The sequence below is a fragment of the Ursus arctos genome, unplaced genomic scaffold, assembly GCF_023065955.2.
Source record: "Ursus arctos isolate Adak ecotype North America unplaced genomic scaffold, UrsArc2.0 scaffold_2, whole genome shotgun sequence".
In the NCBI taxonomy this organism is placed as follows: domain Eukaryota; kingdom Metazoa; phylum Chordata; class Mammalia; order Carnivora; family Ursidae; genus Ursus; species Ursus arctos.
In genome coordinates this window covers 98,127,148-98,143,629 of record NW_026622874.1, presented here as the reverse complement: position 1 = coordinate 98,143,629, position 16,482 = coordinate 98,127,148, and the positions used below count along the sequence as shown (strand labels likewise).

Genomic DNA, 16,482 nt, shown 5'->3' with positions numbered 1-16,482 from the left:
GGTGCCTGGCTGAGGGGTCGTGAGTTCAAGCTCCACTTTGGGTGTGGAGCCTGCTTTAGAAAAATTACTAAACTTTATCCGTAAAGTAAAACTGGTGTGCTACCAGATTCTACTGCGGGTTCTGAGGGAGTTGTTAATGGCAGATGCTGTTGGCCCCCCTGCCCTCTGCTTACTCCCTCTGTTGGGCTTCATCTGACTTGAACCATGTGTCTCTGGGTCTGCAGGCTTTTTCTAAAACCACCGAAGGCCACTGCTCTACTGAGTAACTACATCGTGGGAGCAGGACTCAACTAATGCTTGCTGGGAATTTCACAAATATGATCCTCTCCCCTTGGGTGGAATAGCTCTGAAGCATGTGTTTTACACTCGTCTTCGGTCTCGCCATGGGATGGATTATGCGTTCACTCACCTTGGCAGCTGCTTTATTAGCGGTCGTCTCTGCTGTCTCTCCTATACTCTCCTGCCAGCATTTCAACGCCTCTTCTCCCCACAGGTGAGTTGCTCGTGCTCAGAAAGTGTTGACTTTAGTCCTTGAGGAGCCCTAGCCCTTCTGCTTCTACTTATTCCAAGCACATTGTTACGCTTAGGTTACGTAGGTTGAGCTGACCATACGACTTCCCTACAGCTCACCAATACAAGAAACCCGTTTGAAATTCTAATATCTGAAACATCATCCTAGGTCTGCATTATAAACTGCTGCGATTTAGATGTTCTCCTACAAATCCCCTCTAGTTTCTTCTTGATTTTATTTTTCTGCTCCTACCAATCCCATGACTTCTTAGCCAACATATAAAAACAAAGATCTATTGAGAAAAAGAAAGGAAGTGATGCTTCAGAAAAGTAAGGAACCTTGAGCCTTGCAGGAGGCAAATAATAAGTAATAGATTGTATATTGGGTTCAAAAAACAGTAATTTTTTTTAAAAGATTTTACTTATTTGACAGAGAGAGACAGCCAGCGAGAGAGGGAACACAAGCAGGGGGAGTGGGAGAGGAAGAAGCAGGCTCCCAGCAGAGGAGCCAGACGTGGGGCTCGATCCCAGAACGCCAGGATCACGCCCTGAGCTGAAGGCAGACACTTAATGACTGAGCCACCCAGGCGCCCCCCAAAAACAGTAATTTTGTACTGGTCGGCATGCATTGGCTAGAACCTAAACAAAGTTGACTTCTGACTAAGGGGGAAATAAGCCAGTGAGAGATAAGTCCTGCTTAAAACAAGCTAGGGATTTGGGGACCTATGAAAAGTGCTTCCCTCCACTGCTAAGTGGAAGCCATAAAACTCCCTAATAAAACAATAAATAAATAAATAGGGGTGCCTGGCAGACTCGGTGGAGCATGTGACTCTTGATCTTGGGGTTGCAAGTCTGAGTCCCATGTTGGCTGTAGTGATTACTTAAAATCTTGAAAAAGAAATACATACATACATACATACGTTTTAAAAAATGGCAGCTTGGTTTCCTGATGGCAGCTCTCCATTGTGTGGATGAGAACTGATTTGGAAACCAGCAATCTGGTCTGGGGAGACTCCGTTACAGGCATACGCTCAGCTATGGAGGAACTAGAGGCATTCCCTAAAGGCTATTCTTAGGCTGAGGCCAATAGCTAAATAAGCCATACAGTCTGGCAAATGGGCCTTGGACAATTAAAAATAAAGTGGGGAGCCCAATTATGATAAGCCCTTTGCCCACTAGAATAATCAGGGTGGGTTCTGAGGATAAGATGCTCTAGGCGAACCACTTGAAGCGGCAATGTGGATATGTGGGCATCCACGGTGAGTGGCCACGGAGGCTCCCAAGCCATGTTGTATCATATGATCCCACACGCCGTTGTGACACCTCCTGGGGCACCAATGGTTGCCAAAGATTGTTCAGAATCCTGCCAGGTTGGCACAGTGGGAAATGGGCTCACTTGCTCAGCCTGGCACACCCCACTGTGTGTGTCTAGTAGATAGCCCTGCCCCACGTCCTTTAAAGGAACCACAGATGCCTCACGACCCTCTGGTCCCTCACTCTCTGGTGGGGTTAGTGAGAGGGCCCAGACATGTGCTGCTGTGGTTCCCAGAGCTTCCCTTTCACCTCTAATCCACCGCGCTAGAGACCTCTGAGTCCCGAGCAGGGCACAGGACCTTCCAGAATAGAACTTGGAAATGTTTGAAGACATGCTAAGACGATAGATTAAAATGACCACATCACTCTCTCTCCTAGCTCCAGTCAGGTCTTCTAACACTTTAACAAAAATCTAGACTTACCATTTTGTAGGACAAGATGCTGTGCTAGATGGTATGGGAGAAAGTGCAGAGTGGAAAGATTGTTCCTGTTACGGACTGAATTATACGCTGAAGTCCTAACCCCTGGTATGACGTATTTGGAAATAGGGCCTTTAAGGAGGTAACTGAGGTTAAATGAGGTCATAAGTGTGGGGCCTCTAGTGATAAAGACTGGTGTCCTTTGAAGAGGAAGAGATTCTAGAGATTTCTCCATCCGCTGCACAGGAAGGGGCATCCACAGAAACCAACCCTGATAGCACTTTGATCTTGGACGTCTAGCCTCCAGAACCGTGAGAAAATAAACGTGTGTTATTTAAGCCACCGGTCTGTGGTCTTTTGTTTGGCATCAGAGCTAATACACTCACCCTTTACAATCTAGGCATGAGACATGGCGGCATATACACATTCACTTACTGGATGTAATAGTTTGCATGGTAAGTGACAAGCCTACAGATAATGTTACCTCAGTAAAGGAAATATTTTGGGGTAGGATAACTTAAAGAAGTGACATTTAAAAATTATTTTTGTAAGAGTAGACTTCCCCTTGGTGCGTTAGGGTCTGGGAAAAGAGGCTGGGATTAACAGCAGAGGAAGCATCTTGACCAAAGGAATCTATGTGGAAATATGTGGAAAATTCAAGTCGTATGTGGGCAACGGTCAATGTGTAGAGAGGGTGGAAGAGGAAGGGAAGAATGGAGGGAAGGCTAGAAGTGCAGAGAGGACAGTCCGCTCTAAGTTTGCAGCATTCCTCCAATAAGAACACTGGGATCAAAACCTGTACCCCATTATCACTACTACACCATGTACAAATCTCCGCACGCTCAGCCCAGAGCTAGACACAAAATCTCATTGAAATACATGACATTCTCCACATGACACCCAGGCCTGCCCTCTCTCCATCCCGCCTGCTGGTTTCAAGGAAGGTCCGAGGAGAAGGCGCGCACTACTATTCCACTACATCCAGGATCAAGGAAGTGAGCTCCGGAAGGCAAACAATTTAGTTTTGGTTTTTGTACATTTTGGGAAAAAAATTAAGATGAGGTAAGGTGACAAGGCTAGAGAAGGACACTCAAAATAGAATGTAATTTGGTACTTGCTTTGGGGGGGAAAATGGGAGAGTATTTAAGCTCACACATTGATCAAGGAATACTACTTCTGGGAACCTAGCCTTACATTCTAAGGCAAATCACGTTAAAATTACACTGGCGTTCACTTACAACAATGAGGAGAAATATCTGAAATGCCCAATAAAAGGAAAATGGCTCCATCATTAGGTGCACTTGATGTAAAATGATGCCGGCGTTAAGTGTAAAGTTTATGAAAACCATGTAAAATCCTTAAGACATAATATTAAAAAGATGTAAAATATAAACACTATGATTTTCATTATTATCAGAAGTATGCAGAGAAAAAAATCAGAAGGAGATATGACAAGATGCCAGTAACAGGTGATCAGTGTCGTAGGATTATGGGTAATTTCTTTTCCTGTTATTTTCCCAAATATCCAATAATGTCCTTATATTCTCTTGATCAAAAACAAAAAACCCAAACAGTTTCAAAAGGAACTTAGATATAATATAGGCTCCTGTGTAGAAGTGGAAAGATAGGGGGCGCCTGGGTGGCTCAGTGGTTAAGCAGGTCATGATCCTGGGGTCCTGGGATTGAGCCCCGAGTCAGACTTCTCCCTCTCCTTCTGCCCTCTACTTGTGCTCCCTCTCAAATAATAAATCTTAAAAAGAAAAAAAAAAAAAAAGAAGAAGTGAAAAGATAAGATAGGCTTAGGTTTCGTGGCACGCCTAGTTTAATCCACCAGGGGCAATAAAGCCAACCCCATATCCTTCCCTCACCAGTCGCACGGGTGGGAAGATGGCGCTGGAAAGTTAAAGAATGATCAGATTTGAAACCCTTTCAGAGCTGGTGTTTCTCCTCATGATGCGTGTGCACACGACACTGGCCCTCCACCATTATTACCACAGAGGTGCTCCAGCTGGGCAGAGGGGAGGCAGTTATAAAACTGAACTCCTAGATTGGGGAAGAAAGAGAAACTCTGCAAAATTAATGTTTAAAAAAGTAAAAAACGCAGAATGCCTCTTGCACGCACCTAACTTTACATGGTGTTTTGGATTATCATGTATTTGAAATCGTGTCCACCATTGAGGTGGAAAGACAATTCTAAGTGACTAAAATATTTCTCGGGGAAGTAAGTGGAGTGGGCAAGGTTTGGGTCCGAAAGTGGAGGTAAGAAGAGGGAAGAGACAAGGACAGAACTGTCACATGTCAGTCCTTACTGTCGTCAGAAGGCCCTTCCACGGGACCATCCTTTGGAAGGGCTCCCCACTTACACATTCCTGCCTCACTGCGGTGCTCTAGCTGGGTAGGTACTGAGACTCCAGTCAGCCTGACTGATCTGTCTTGGGTGTGAAGCCTGTGGAAATACGATCCACAATTAACTGAAATACTCCAAATGCCAAAGGATGTAGTTTCTGGACAATGGAAAAAACCCAACCAGCAAACCAAAATAGCCAGGCAGCAGCCATGTCAAAACAGTGGGACTTTATTTCTGTGGATCCTTTGGTGTCGGATAAGGTGTGGACTCTGTCTAAAGCTTTCCCCGCATTCAAGACATTTATAAGGCTTTTCTCCAGTGTGAGTCCTCTGGTGTGTAATGAGGGTTGCGCTCTGACTGAAACGTTTCCCACACACAGAACACCCATACGGCTTCTCGCCGGTGTGGACTCTCTGATGTTTAGAGAGGTCTGAGCACCGTTTGAAGCTCTTCTCACATTCTTCACACGTATAGGGTCTCTCCCCTTTATGTATCCTCTGGTGTCTGAAACGGTTGGAAATGCGGCAGGTCTCCCCACATTCGTTACACTTGAAGTGTTTCTCTCCAACATGGATTCTCTGGTGCCGGTTGAGGTGTGAGCTCTGTCTGAAGCTATCCCCACATTTGGGGCAGGTGTAGGGTTTCTCGCCCGTGTGTGTCCTCTGGTGTTTAATCAGGGCGGCACTCTGACTGAAGCTCTTCCCGCATTCTTGGCATTCGTAGGGTTTCTCCCCCGTGTGGATTCGCTGGTGTTTAAAAAGGTCAGAACGCTGTTTGAAACTCTTCTCACAGTGATCACATCTGTAAGGCCTTTCTTCACGGAATTGCCGCTGGGTCTCAGAAAGACCTGCCCTTCGGGAATGTTCCTTACTGTCAACAGAGCTGTGAGGTTTCACCCTCTGACGTTTTACTGTGTCTCGACTCTGTTTACAACTGTCCCCCTGTTTGTTCCCGTTAACGGGCCTCTCCGCTGTCTGGATGTGCCTACAAGGAACAAAGTTTGAACTTTGGGCACTGTTCCCAAATTCATTATTTTTGGAGTCTCCCTCCTCTGTCAGATCATTCTTGAGATCTGTGGTGCGGGTGAGTCCTTCCTCTTCAGGAGAATTTTCAAGTTTCAGCGGTGAGGGATTTCCTGACTGCTTTTCTACCCTGTTCTCGTGGGTATCACCACACCTAGAAAACAGGGGACCCTTCCTGTGGGACCCTTCTTGTAGCTGCCCCTGTGGCTCTACTTCTTCTAAAACTTCTTGCTTTGGAATAAATTCTTTGTTCTCCGTTCTGGTTTCCAAACCTGGAACATTAAAAAGAAAAAAAAAAAGGCTAACATTTGCAAGAGCGAAACAAGCAAGCACCTGCAGTAAAACAACCCCCCAAAATATTCTCCATGAACCACTCCCCAAGTTAAATTATTTTAATCAACCTGTCAGATGTGCTCATATTTACCAGTACGAACCCCATTTCTTTCCTTTTATACTTGTGCCTACACCCACAAACCCATCTCTTTTCTCCCTGCCCACTCCACTGTTCTAGGAGTCACTATGTCACAATAGAGGCGTATCTGGAAGGGGTATCAAGAAGGGCAGGACAGCCTGTACCCCATGAATGAAGGATAGTTTGAAAAGAGAAATTCTACTCATGTGATGAGCTATAGTAACAAACACACAACGTGTCTCCATTATCTGGAGGCAGGGTCTGGGTGGGAGACAAATCTCAGACAGACTGAAAGTCTTAAAGGAGGGGCGCCTGGGTGGCTCAGTCATCAAGCATCTGCCTTCGGCTCAGGGCGTGATCCCGGCGTTGTGGGATCGAGCCCTGCATCAGGCTCCTCTGCTGGGAGCCTGCTTCTTCCTCTCCCACTCCCCCTGCTTGTGTTCCCTCTCTCACTGGCTGTCTCTCTCCCCATCAAATAAATAAACAAAATATTTTTAAAAAGAAAGAAAAAAGAAGGTCTTAAAGGAGCAGTCAAGCCACCGGATTCCACCCTAATCCAGAATTTTTGCAGTTTACACTCCAGGGAGACTGAACCAGATATATTCTGAATTGGGGACATTGGGCACAGATGAGAACAGGGGATGGGGACCACTTTCCTATCGGGAGAATCAAGTGAAAATGGACACACAGTTGGGAGAACCTCAGTGCACTGTTTCCTGCTTATGCCCCAAACTGTGAGCTCCAAAGCTAACACCGTCCAGACAGAAAGGGAAGGGATTTTTACGGCAGGAATTTCACAGGTTTTATTCCCTATTATGTCCCCAACACCAAGAACAGCACCTGGCTTACTGCAGACACTCGAAATAATTGTTGAATAAATCTCTCTGTGGTAAGCCTTGCCAGCCCAGGCCTGACATATGGGAATTCCCAAATAAAACAGCACCTGACAGCCAAAGCAATGCTGAGAAAGAACAAAGCTGGAGGTATCACAGTATCAGATTTCAAGATACACTACAAATCTGTAGTAATCAAAATAGTACGGTACTGGCACAGAAACAGAATAGAGAGCCCAGAAATAAACCCACACTTGTGTGGTCAATTACTCGATGACAGACAAAGCGCGAGTATACAGTGGGGAAAAGACAGTCTCTTTAATAAACCGTGCTGGGAAAACCGGACAGCTACACGTAAAAGAATGAAACTGGATCACTTTCTAACACCGTACATAAAAATAGATGCAAAATGAATTAAAGACCTAAATGTGAGACCTGACACCACAAAAATCCTAGAAGACAGCACAGGCAGTAATTTGTCTGAATCGGCTGTTTTCTACATATGTCTCCTGAAGCAAGAGAAACGAAAGCAAAAATAAGTTATTGGGATGATATCAAAATAAAAAAAGCTTTTGCAGAGGGCACCTAACTGGCTCATTTGGTGGAGCATGTGACTCTTCGGGGTTGTGGGTTCGAGCCCCAGGTTGGGTGTACAGATTACTTAAAAATAAAATCTTTAAAAAAAAAAAAAAAAAGCTTTGGGGCACCTGGGTGGCTCAGTCAGTTAAGTGTCTGCCTTCGACTCAGGTAATGATCTCAGGGTCCTGGGATCGAGCCCCGAGTTAGGCTCTCTGCTCACTGGGGGGCCTGCCTCTCCCTCTCCCGCTGCCTGCCACTCTGCATGCTCCCTCTCTCTCTGTCAAATAAATAGATAAAATCTTGGAAGGAAGGAAGGAAGGAAGGAAGGAAGGAAGGAAGGAAGGAAGGAAGGAAAGAAGGAAAGAAGGAAAGAAGGAAAGAAGGAAAGAAAGAAAGAAAGAAAGAGCAGGGAAGAACCTAATGTGATCAGTCTACGAGTTCCAGCATCCAATAAAAGAAATCCCAGAAAGAAAACAGGAAAAAAATGAGATAAAAATAGATAAGTAGGGGCGCCTGGGTGGCTCAGTCGTTAGGTGTCTGCCTTCCGCTCAGGGCGTGATCCCAGAGTTCCGGGATCGAGCCCCGCATCGGGCTCCTCCGCTGGGAGCCTGCTTCTTCCTCTCCCGCTCCCCCTGCTTGTGTTCCTCTCTCAATGGCTGTCTCTCTCTGTCAAATAAATAAATAAATAAATAAATCTTTAAAAAAATAGATAAGTTTTTAAAAAATACTATAAAAAATTTCTCACAACTCATAGATATGGGTGTCTATGTTATAAGGAAAATGAATGAAAAAAAACCCCTCGGGGCGCCTGGATGGCACAGCGGTTAAGCGTCTGCCTTCGGCTCAGGGCGTGATCCCGGCGTTATGGGATCGAGCCCCACATCAGGTTCCTCTGCTATGAGCCTGCTTCTTCCTCTCGCACTCCCCCTGCTTGTGTTCCCTCTCTCGCTGGCTGTCTCTATCTCTGTCGAATAAATAAATACAATCTTTAAAAAAAAAAAAAGAAAAAAGAAAAAAAAACCCTCACATTAAGTCACATTCATTCTGAAACTTTACGTTAGCAGGAATAAAGAAGGGATCCTAAAGGCTTCTATGCAGAACAAAGAGATCACATACCAAGGATAAAATATTACAATGGCATCTAATTTCTTCTAGCAACACGGCAAGCTAGCCAGGATATTCAGTCCTCAAAATTCAATGGTAATTTATGAGAGAGGGTGAGGGGAGCACCGGCAGGGGGTGGGTCAGAGAGAAAATCCAAGCAGACTCCATGCTGAGCCCAGAGTCTGACATGGGGCTTGATCTCATGACCACGAGATCATGACCTGAACCGAAATCGAGTCTGATGCTTAACCAATTGAGCCACCCAGAAACCCTGTCGATAAAATCATTTCTAATGGGAATCCAGCCATATTATGATCTGGATATGGGAGAGGAATAGAGACATTTTCAGATGTGCAAACCTTCAAAAACTTAATATCCTGAGTATATGTTCTCTAGAAGATACTGGAAGATGCTCTCCATCAAACTGAGGTGGGTAAACCAAGGATGAGAATGGTATGGGGTCTAGGAAAGAGAAAAGGAATTCCAGAGATATAGTGAAAGAAGGTTTCGGGACAACAGTTGTGTAACAAGCCTGGAGAGAAGCCCATTCACACTGGAGCAGAAGCTTCTGGAGGATTCCTCCAAGGGGAGTATGAAATTGATGGCGTATCTGATACATTTGAACATACGGTTTTACATTTTTAACAGGGAGCCTGTGTGTGAACTCACTTTCAATAGCTAGAAAAGCAGTACATGCAAAACGAAGCATTATTCATTCCAGAGAAAACTAAAAGTGTGGAGTTTACATTCTAGAAGGGGTGGTCAGACAATAAAATAAACGTAAAATAAGCTATATAAAAAGTCAGAGCGTGATAAATGTTATGGACTAAGTCAAGGAAGGTAAGGGACCAGTCAGCAGTGTGGGAGGAGGAGACAGTGAAGGCAAACTGCAGATGGTCAGGTCAGGCCTCACTGATGACTGAGATCTGAGCAAAGACTTGAAACAAGTCAGGGAGTTTGCTTAGTGGAGATCTGGAGCAAGATTATTCCAGCCAGAAGGATCAAATAGAGAAAGAACAGGACGCAGGATGCCCACCATGTTCAAGGAGCAGCAAGGTCAATGGGGCTGAAGCACAGTGAGTGAGGGGCAGAGCAGGAGAAAAGTGGGCAGGGTGATGGGGCCTTGTCATATTAGGCTTTTACTCTGTGTGAAATAGAGAGCCACTGCAGGTTCTGAGCAGAGGTGTGATGTAATACAGTATTTCAAAAGGAACACGTGAGCTACTGTGTTACAACATCACGCCATCAACTGAACCCCAAATGTTGACAAGGATGTAGAGAAAGAATTCTCACATATTGCTGATAGGTTACAGCAATAGGTTACAGTCCTTCTGAACAGCAAGATGGGCAAACATGCCTAAGTTTATTCTCTTTAGGAGTTGCTGTAAATGAACACAGAATGACTCAAGAATATTTGATGTAATGCTATTTGTAATGGTGAAAAACTAGAAGCTTTGATGTCCATTGATAGGACAGTGGATAAATGAATTCTGGACTACTCAGACAATGAAATATACAAGTGTTAAAAAAAAATGAACGAGAGCTACATGTGTCGACATGAATAAATCCCAAAAATGTAACGTTGGAGAAAAAAGGCAAGGTGCAAAAGAATCGTACAGGAATATATTAAAATACTGAAATCTTAAAATTTGATATACCTGGGTGGCAGATACACAGATGCCCATTATATTTTTTCTATTTTTCCGTATGTACTTTATTTAAAACGAACCAAAATAAAAAGCTGAATCTATCACCTACCAATACAGAACAGCAAGGTCCTGTTGGGGCACAGAAGAGACGCTAACAGCTCTCAACCTATGTGGGTGACTGGCCCTCCACAAATCCCACACAGCTTGAAACAAAGTCAGCACTTACTTGGCGAGACCAGCGAGACCGTGTCTCTACAGCCCTTCAGTGCGCTCTCCCGGCAGAAGTCCCTCTGATCTGGGTCCAGACGATCCCACTCCTCCCAGGTTAGAGACACAGCTGCATTGTCAACCGTCACCAACTCCTGAAACAACACGAGGCCTCCACTCAGGGCCTGCTGTCCCAGGACAGCGTAAGTGACCACTAATCTCAGGATGAGGCCAGACTCCAGAGGAGTCTGCAGGAAGCCCTGGGAATCAAGTAACCACCATGGCTGTTGAGTCTTTTCCAGTAAGTTTTGTACTGAGTGGAGTTTCAAAGTAACAGAGACAGAGGCTGAAATTCTCTTATCCTGAAAAGGCTTTCTGTGGACGGTCTACACTAATGTGGGGAAAGAGCAAAATCTTCCTTTGAGTTATATCACTGTGATTTATCAAAATGGAAATCTGATATAGATTAAGAATATGCAGGTAACCAGGAAGTCCCAAATTCCAGTGCTGGCTCTGACCCTCTTTTACCTCATGTGTGAAACGCATACAAATAACTTAAGATGAAGGAAGCTCACTGACAGCAGGTGTTCAATGAAATGTACTTTCCCTTCCCTTGACCATTGCACAGTAAGATAATTATCCAGCAAGATGATCTTTGAAGATAGCTTATTTGGATGTAAGTTGACCATTCACAGAAGGTAAAGCCACAGTTCTTAGACAGGGAAGGTTCTAACGCTGGTGTGGGGAGATGTCTGTCTAGGTTTCAGTGATGGGTCACAAATTGACTCCAAGGATCTCTCATTAAACGTCAGGAAAGGAAAATATTTTTTAAATTTTCTGTATGTTATATTTTGACATCTTAAAAAAACTCTTTCTGGTTAGGGAGACTGCCCTTCCCAGGGCTAGTCAATTCTTAGAGCAAAAGGCTTAACCAAGACTACTTAATCTCAAGCCATATCTTCTCTACCTGGCCTATATACTCCAGGAGGCAACACTCTACCTTCTTTATTCTAGGACCACGTATCAGGCCAACTAGGGACCAGCCCTATAGGTTAGAGCCTGCTGAAATTATTCAAACCCACCAATCCTGTTTCCCCCTGTCCTGCCTTGTCTTTCACTGGGAAACCTCAGTACAGGCTCTGGCCTACACCTTCCTTTATGCTCCAGTTTTCTGCCTCCTGACCACCCCTGGTGTCCTTCCCAGGAAGCTCTGAGCGTCATGCTGTGCCTGTTTCTAAGATCTGAGTGTAATAAAATTTGTTTTTTCCTGAACCTCTCCTCTGCTTTCTTGTAAAGGAAAACCACACTCCTGCGTCTCTTCCACTCTCAATACTCTGAATACTTTCCCTACAATACTCCTTCACTTCTGACACCAGATGTAGGGGTTTTCCACACATCAGGCAATTTTGTAATACCACCTGGGTGTCCTAAAGTTTAACTCAATTCTGATACTATCTACCTGGATATAGAGTCAGATCCTACAGGTTAAGGGCTCGGTCCCACAAGACTATCCTCCCCTCCCAACTTTGGAAGCCAACTGCAAGTAGCAGGTCTCTAGGTTACCCACAATTTCTACCTGACATGGCCACAAATCAGAGGTTCCCATGACCTTCCCCTACCAATCTGACTCTTTGCTTGAAGAGCTCACAGTATTTAGGAAAACACTTAGGTTTACCAGTTTATTACAAAAAGATATGATAAAGGATAAACAGCCAAATGAACAGATACAGAGTAACGTCTGGGAGGGTCCAGAGCGCAGGAGCTTCTGTCCCCACAGAGTTGGGATCTGTCACCCTCCAGGTATATGGATGTGTTTACCAACTCGTTCTCTGAATCTCACACTTTAGGGATTTTTATCGAGGCTTCATCACATAGGCATGATCAGTTAACTCCATTATAGCCCCTCTCCCCTCTCCGGAGTACCATTATCAACTGTAGCAGGAGGGGGTCGCTAAGCTTATAAAAAGTAAAACAAAGTGGTAGGGAATTGCTGTTCTAGCTTACGTAGTTAAGACATCAAGCCACTTTCCATCTGAATCTTTCTTCCCCAAATAATCTAGTTAGGCAGGAGGGTGTCTCACAATGGGTAAACAATACTCCCATGTTGGTTTGTGCTCAGAAGTCTATAACTCGAGGACCATTTCCTGGATAGACTTACTTGTCACTGTTTGCCACGAAAAGAAAGTTCCATACACATCCTGAAGTTCTGACAAAATGTAATAAGGAAAGAAGGTCTGAAACTCAAGGCATCCCGTACGCCTCTATTTCCTACACCCCCGCCACCAGAACACTTTCACTCCTCACCTGGGGTGAGGCCCCATCAAGCGCTCTCTGAAAAGCGCGCACCGCGGCCGCAGCCTTCTCCCCACTCTGCGGGCAGTGCCTCCGCACCCAGACCTGGAGCTCCCGGGGCAGGATGCTCAGGAACTGCTCCAGCACCAGCAGCTCCAGGATCTGCTCCTTCGAGCGCATCTCGGGCTTCAGCCACCAGCGACAAAGTTCCCTGAGCCGGCTTAGCGCCTCTTCGGGTCCAGCCACCTCCTGGTAACGGAACCGCCTAAAGCGCTGTCGCGACTTTTCCGGATCCTCACAGTCCCCGGGCAGGTCGGGCTCCTGACCTCCGGGTGAGTCTTCCTCCACTTTCACTATCAAAAGTCCATCACGCAGAGACGGCGCAGCGACCCTGGACCTCGCAGCTGCCATCCAGGCTCCTGCCTCAGCGTCAGTGACTTGACTTGCGGTCAAGCTCGAACTCATCTTCGTCCGACGCGTGCTGACTTTCCCGGAGTTCTGCCTTCAGGTGACAAGACAGCAAACCCTGCAAAATGCCTCGGAACTCATCGGACCTCCCCAGAGCAGCGGCTCCCGACTATCCAGTCCCCAACAGAGCCCCACCCTGCCCGGCCCCCTCGGATACTCCTCCCACCCGCAGGTATTCCACCCACAAACCGCTTCGCCCCGTGACAAAAAGTACTAAAAACCGTGCCGGAAGTGCGTCACCGACTCCCTGCGGTGCCTACCCCTCCCGGGCATTTCCGGGCCCTGTCTAGGCGCCCCGGAGGAGTGAGGTCCATCTCGGTGGTTTGCCGTCCCGCCCCTGCCAGAGATACTGTTTGTGCACCCTCCTGGAGGAGCTTACAGTCGTTTAGCTCAACAGAACTAAACGATACTCTTATTTTACAACTTGAATGTGACTTTCAAACACATTGTCCGTGAATAAAGTTTTGTAAATTTTGTTATATGAAAAGATAAAAATCCAACTGTACAGTGAGTGGTAAACAATCATCCATCCATGTGGTATTTGTTTATACAAGAAAGGTTTGTAGAGTACCTGCCACGCGCCGAGGCATCCTGCTTGACACTACAGTTACAAAACTGAGTAAACAGTCTCTATCCTCAGTCTCCTAGAGAGTCAGACGCTTAGATCGTTACAGGACAGGGTGGTAAATGCAATACTTTGGCATGTAGGAACAGTACATTTATATGACCAGGGGTGGAAATAATCAGCATGGCTGATGGGGAGGGTAAGGTGAAAGACCTCACCTAGGAGATCAAAGCTTAAAATATCCATGTGGGCTGAAGACTTATTTTATTTTTTAAGATTTTATTTGACAGAGAGGCCCCAAGAAAGGGAACACAAGCAGGGGGAGGGGGAGAGGGAGAAGTAGCCTCCCTCCCAGGACCCTGGGATCATGACCTGAGCCGAAGGTAGAGGTTGAACCGACTGAGCACCCCAGGCGCCCCAGAAACTCTATTTTAAAAAGATCCCCAGGTGATTTGTATACACACGAATTGAGAAGCAGTGATCAGGTGAACATTTCTGACCAGCACAAAATTTAAATAGTGTGTGTAAATAGATTACCTTTGTCCTTACCGGGATACATAAATATTTTGTGTGACAATGTGAAGCAGAGCTGTATTTCAGGGGAAACTGTGGACGGAATGGAGCTCCACCACAGGTATCCTGCCTCCAAGCATTTGAAGCTAAACTTTAATTCAGTTTGCAATAGGAATTTTGGAATTTTGGTCATTTTTAAACTTCATTTAAAAATAATTTATGATGTTGGGGCACCTGGGTGGCACAGCGGTTAAGCATCTGCCTTCGGCTCAGGGCGTGATCCCGGCGTTATGGGATCGAGCCCCACATCAGGCTCCTCCGCTACGAGCCTGCTTCTTCCTCTCCTACTCCCCCTGCTTGTGTTCCCTCTCTCGCTGGCTGTCTCTATCTCTGTCAAATAAATAAATAAATAAAATCTTTAAAAAAAAATAAAAATAATTTATGATGTTATTATTTTGACCCAGGACTTATTATGTGACTGTAACTCCTCATTATAGTATGTTTGAAAATATAAATACCAAAGACTTATTTAAGTTTCATGGAGATACCTTAACCTTTGGATCCCATGTAGTTAGAAAAGTCAGAAGCAGAAAATAATCTAGTTATTTAATAGAGGAAGATTTTTTTCTAGTAGTTTTTTTTCTTGCTTCAAGAAACACAATATATAATAAAAATACAATTATCATGTTTTACATGTTTCATATCCATTTATACTTCAACAATGTTCAGAAAACAAATCATGCAGATGAAATGAAAAATACTGTATATTAGCTTAACATTTACATTAAATCATCTGCATAATTTGTTTAACAAGTGAAGAATTATCCAAGTCATATGCTGTGGTAAATTCATTTTAAAAATTCATCTATTTAAATAAGTACAATTAATATCCTGATTTGTGAATACGAAGTCCCAGACAAGGTCAGAATTCCATATGACAACTCTATGGACTAAAGTTTAAATTACATGGGGTGCCTGGGTGGCTCAGTAGTTAAGCATCTGCCTTTGGCTCAGGGCGTGATCCCGGCGTTCTGTGATCGAGCCCTGCATCAGGCTCCTCTGCTGGGAGCCTGCTTCTTCCTCTCCCACTCCCCCTGCTTGTGTTCCCTCTCTTGCTGGCTGTCTCTCTCTGTGTGAAATAAATAAATAAAATCTTTAAAAAAAAAGTTTAAATTACAAACTAATGATTTATCCAAAAGTTGTGCAAAAGCACAGGGAGTCAACCCATATTTCATGCTTCAGCAGCTAAGTGGCTGTACTAGTCTGTGATCTGTTTTGGTTAGACATTAACAGGGCAGGAAGGAGGTGAAGGCAGATTTTTCGGGATATATCTTTATGACAAATCCACTTCTAGAGAAACAACTTCATTATTCTCAAGGCTCAGGATTGTCATTCTAGAAATTTGGAGCAATATACAATAACTTAATGACATAACTGGTGCCACGTTTATATCTGATCTCTCCAAATGGTCTGAAAGTCTCTGGAAGGCAGAAGCTTTGTATAAGTCTACTTATTCATCTGTGTGGGATTGTTACCACAATCTGGCAGGATGTCAAAAGTTCTTTTCCCAGTATTACGGGACAAGACTTCCACTAGGGCCAGGTGGCCAAGGATGGACAAAGAAATTAAGGACAGAATGCAAATTCCTAAGTACAGGCAAACCTAGCTTCAGAAAATATCCATTTATATAACTAATTATGGAATCTGGAAGTGAATAGCAAGTACTGTGAGGGCAATACAAGCATTACATCCCCCTCCCATCAGGTGGTCTGCTCACCAGCTGATTATCAGTCAGGTTCTACCAGCTCCTGCCTCTGGGTTGTGTGACTATGGGCTCTAATCATGATATACTGTCTCACCTTTAAAAAATGATTGGGAAAATAATTTAAAAGTGGGGCAAGGATAAACGGGGCCAGGGATAAAATGAGATTACAAGTTGCCTACTGTAAGCTCCTATGTACTGGCAAAAGATAGCTCACAATTTGGCTCTGAAAAGCGTCAGCAGTCAATGCAAGAGGAAAACAAGATCAGTTACATGATATGCAGTGTGTCTTGGATAAAAGCAAACTCTTAATAGTAACTTAGGGAAAATCCAGCTATTCTTGATACCAAGTAGGAAGAGAAATTTCCCATGACTGCCCAGGAAAAGGACACTGTATGACATAGCGGACAGTATCTTAAGATCTCTTAATAAATAAAATTAGTGGATTTTAATGCCCTTTCAATGTTAGCTGATGTCGAGTACCAA

The 16,482-nt window shown here is 44.6% G+C and overlaps 1 protein-coding gene across 3 annotated transcripts; it reads right to left on the bottom strand.

Moving 5' to 3' along the window:
• Positions 1–4,795: 4,795 nt before the first annotated feature.
• Positions 4,796–14,593, bottom strand: ZNF394 (zinc finger protein 394). 3 transcript variants are annotated; one of them, XM_026516223.4, is made up of 3 exons: positions 12,701–14,593; positions 10,416–10,551; positions 4,796–5,884 (listed from the first exon to the last, which is right to left on the bottom strand). In XM_026516223.4, exons 1-3 carry the CDS (start codon positions 13,151–13,153, stop codon positions 4,803–4,805), a joined length of 1,671 nt encoding a protein of 556 aa, XP_026372008.1. In that variant the 5' UTR covers positions 13,154–14,593; the 3' UTR covers positions 4,796–4,802. The 3 variants fall into 3 exon arrangements, with proteins under 3 accessions (XP_026372008.1, XP_057171224.1, XP_048080669.1); XM_057315241.1 differs by having other exon boundaries at positions 4,799–8,102; positions 12,701–13,384; XM_048224712.2 differs by lacking the exon at positions 10,416–10,551 and having other exon boundaries at positions 4,799–5,884; positions 12,701–13,292.
• Positions 14,594–16,482: the final 1,889 nt, after the last annotated feature.

Coding starts and splice junctions, on each gene's coding strand:
- ZNF394 (XM_026516223.4), bottom strand. CDS start 13,153: ATGAGTTCGAGCTTGACCGCAAGTCAAGTCACTGACGCTGAGGCAGGA. Junction 10,552..12,700: donor TTGATGGGGCCTCACCCCAG/GTGAGGAGTGAA, acceptor GTGTTGTTTCAG/GAGTTGGTGACGGTTGACAA. Junction 5,885..10,415: donor GGTCTCGCTGGTCTCGCCAA/GTAAGTGCTGAC, acceptor TTAATGTTCCAG/GTTTGGAAACCAGAACGGAG.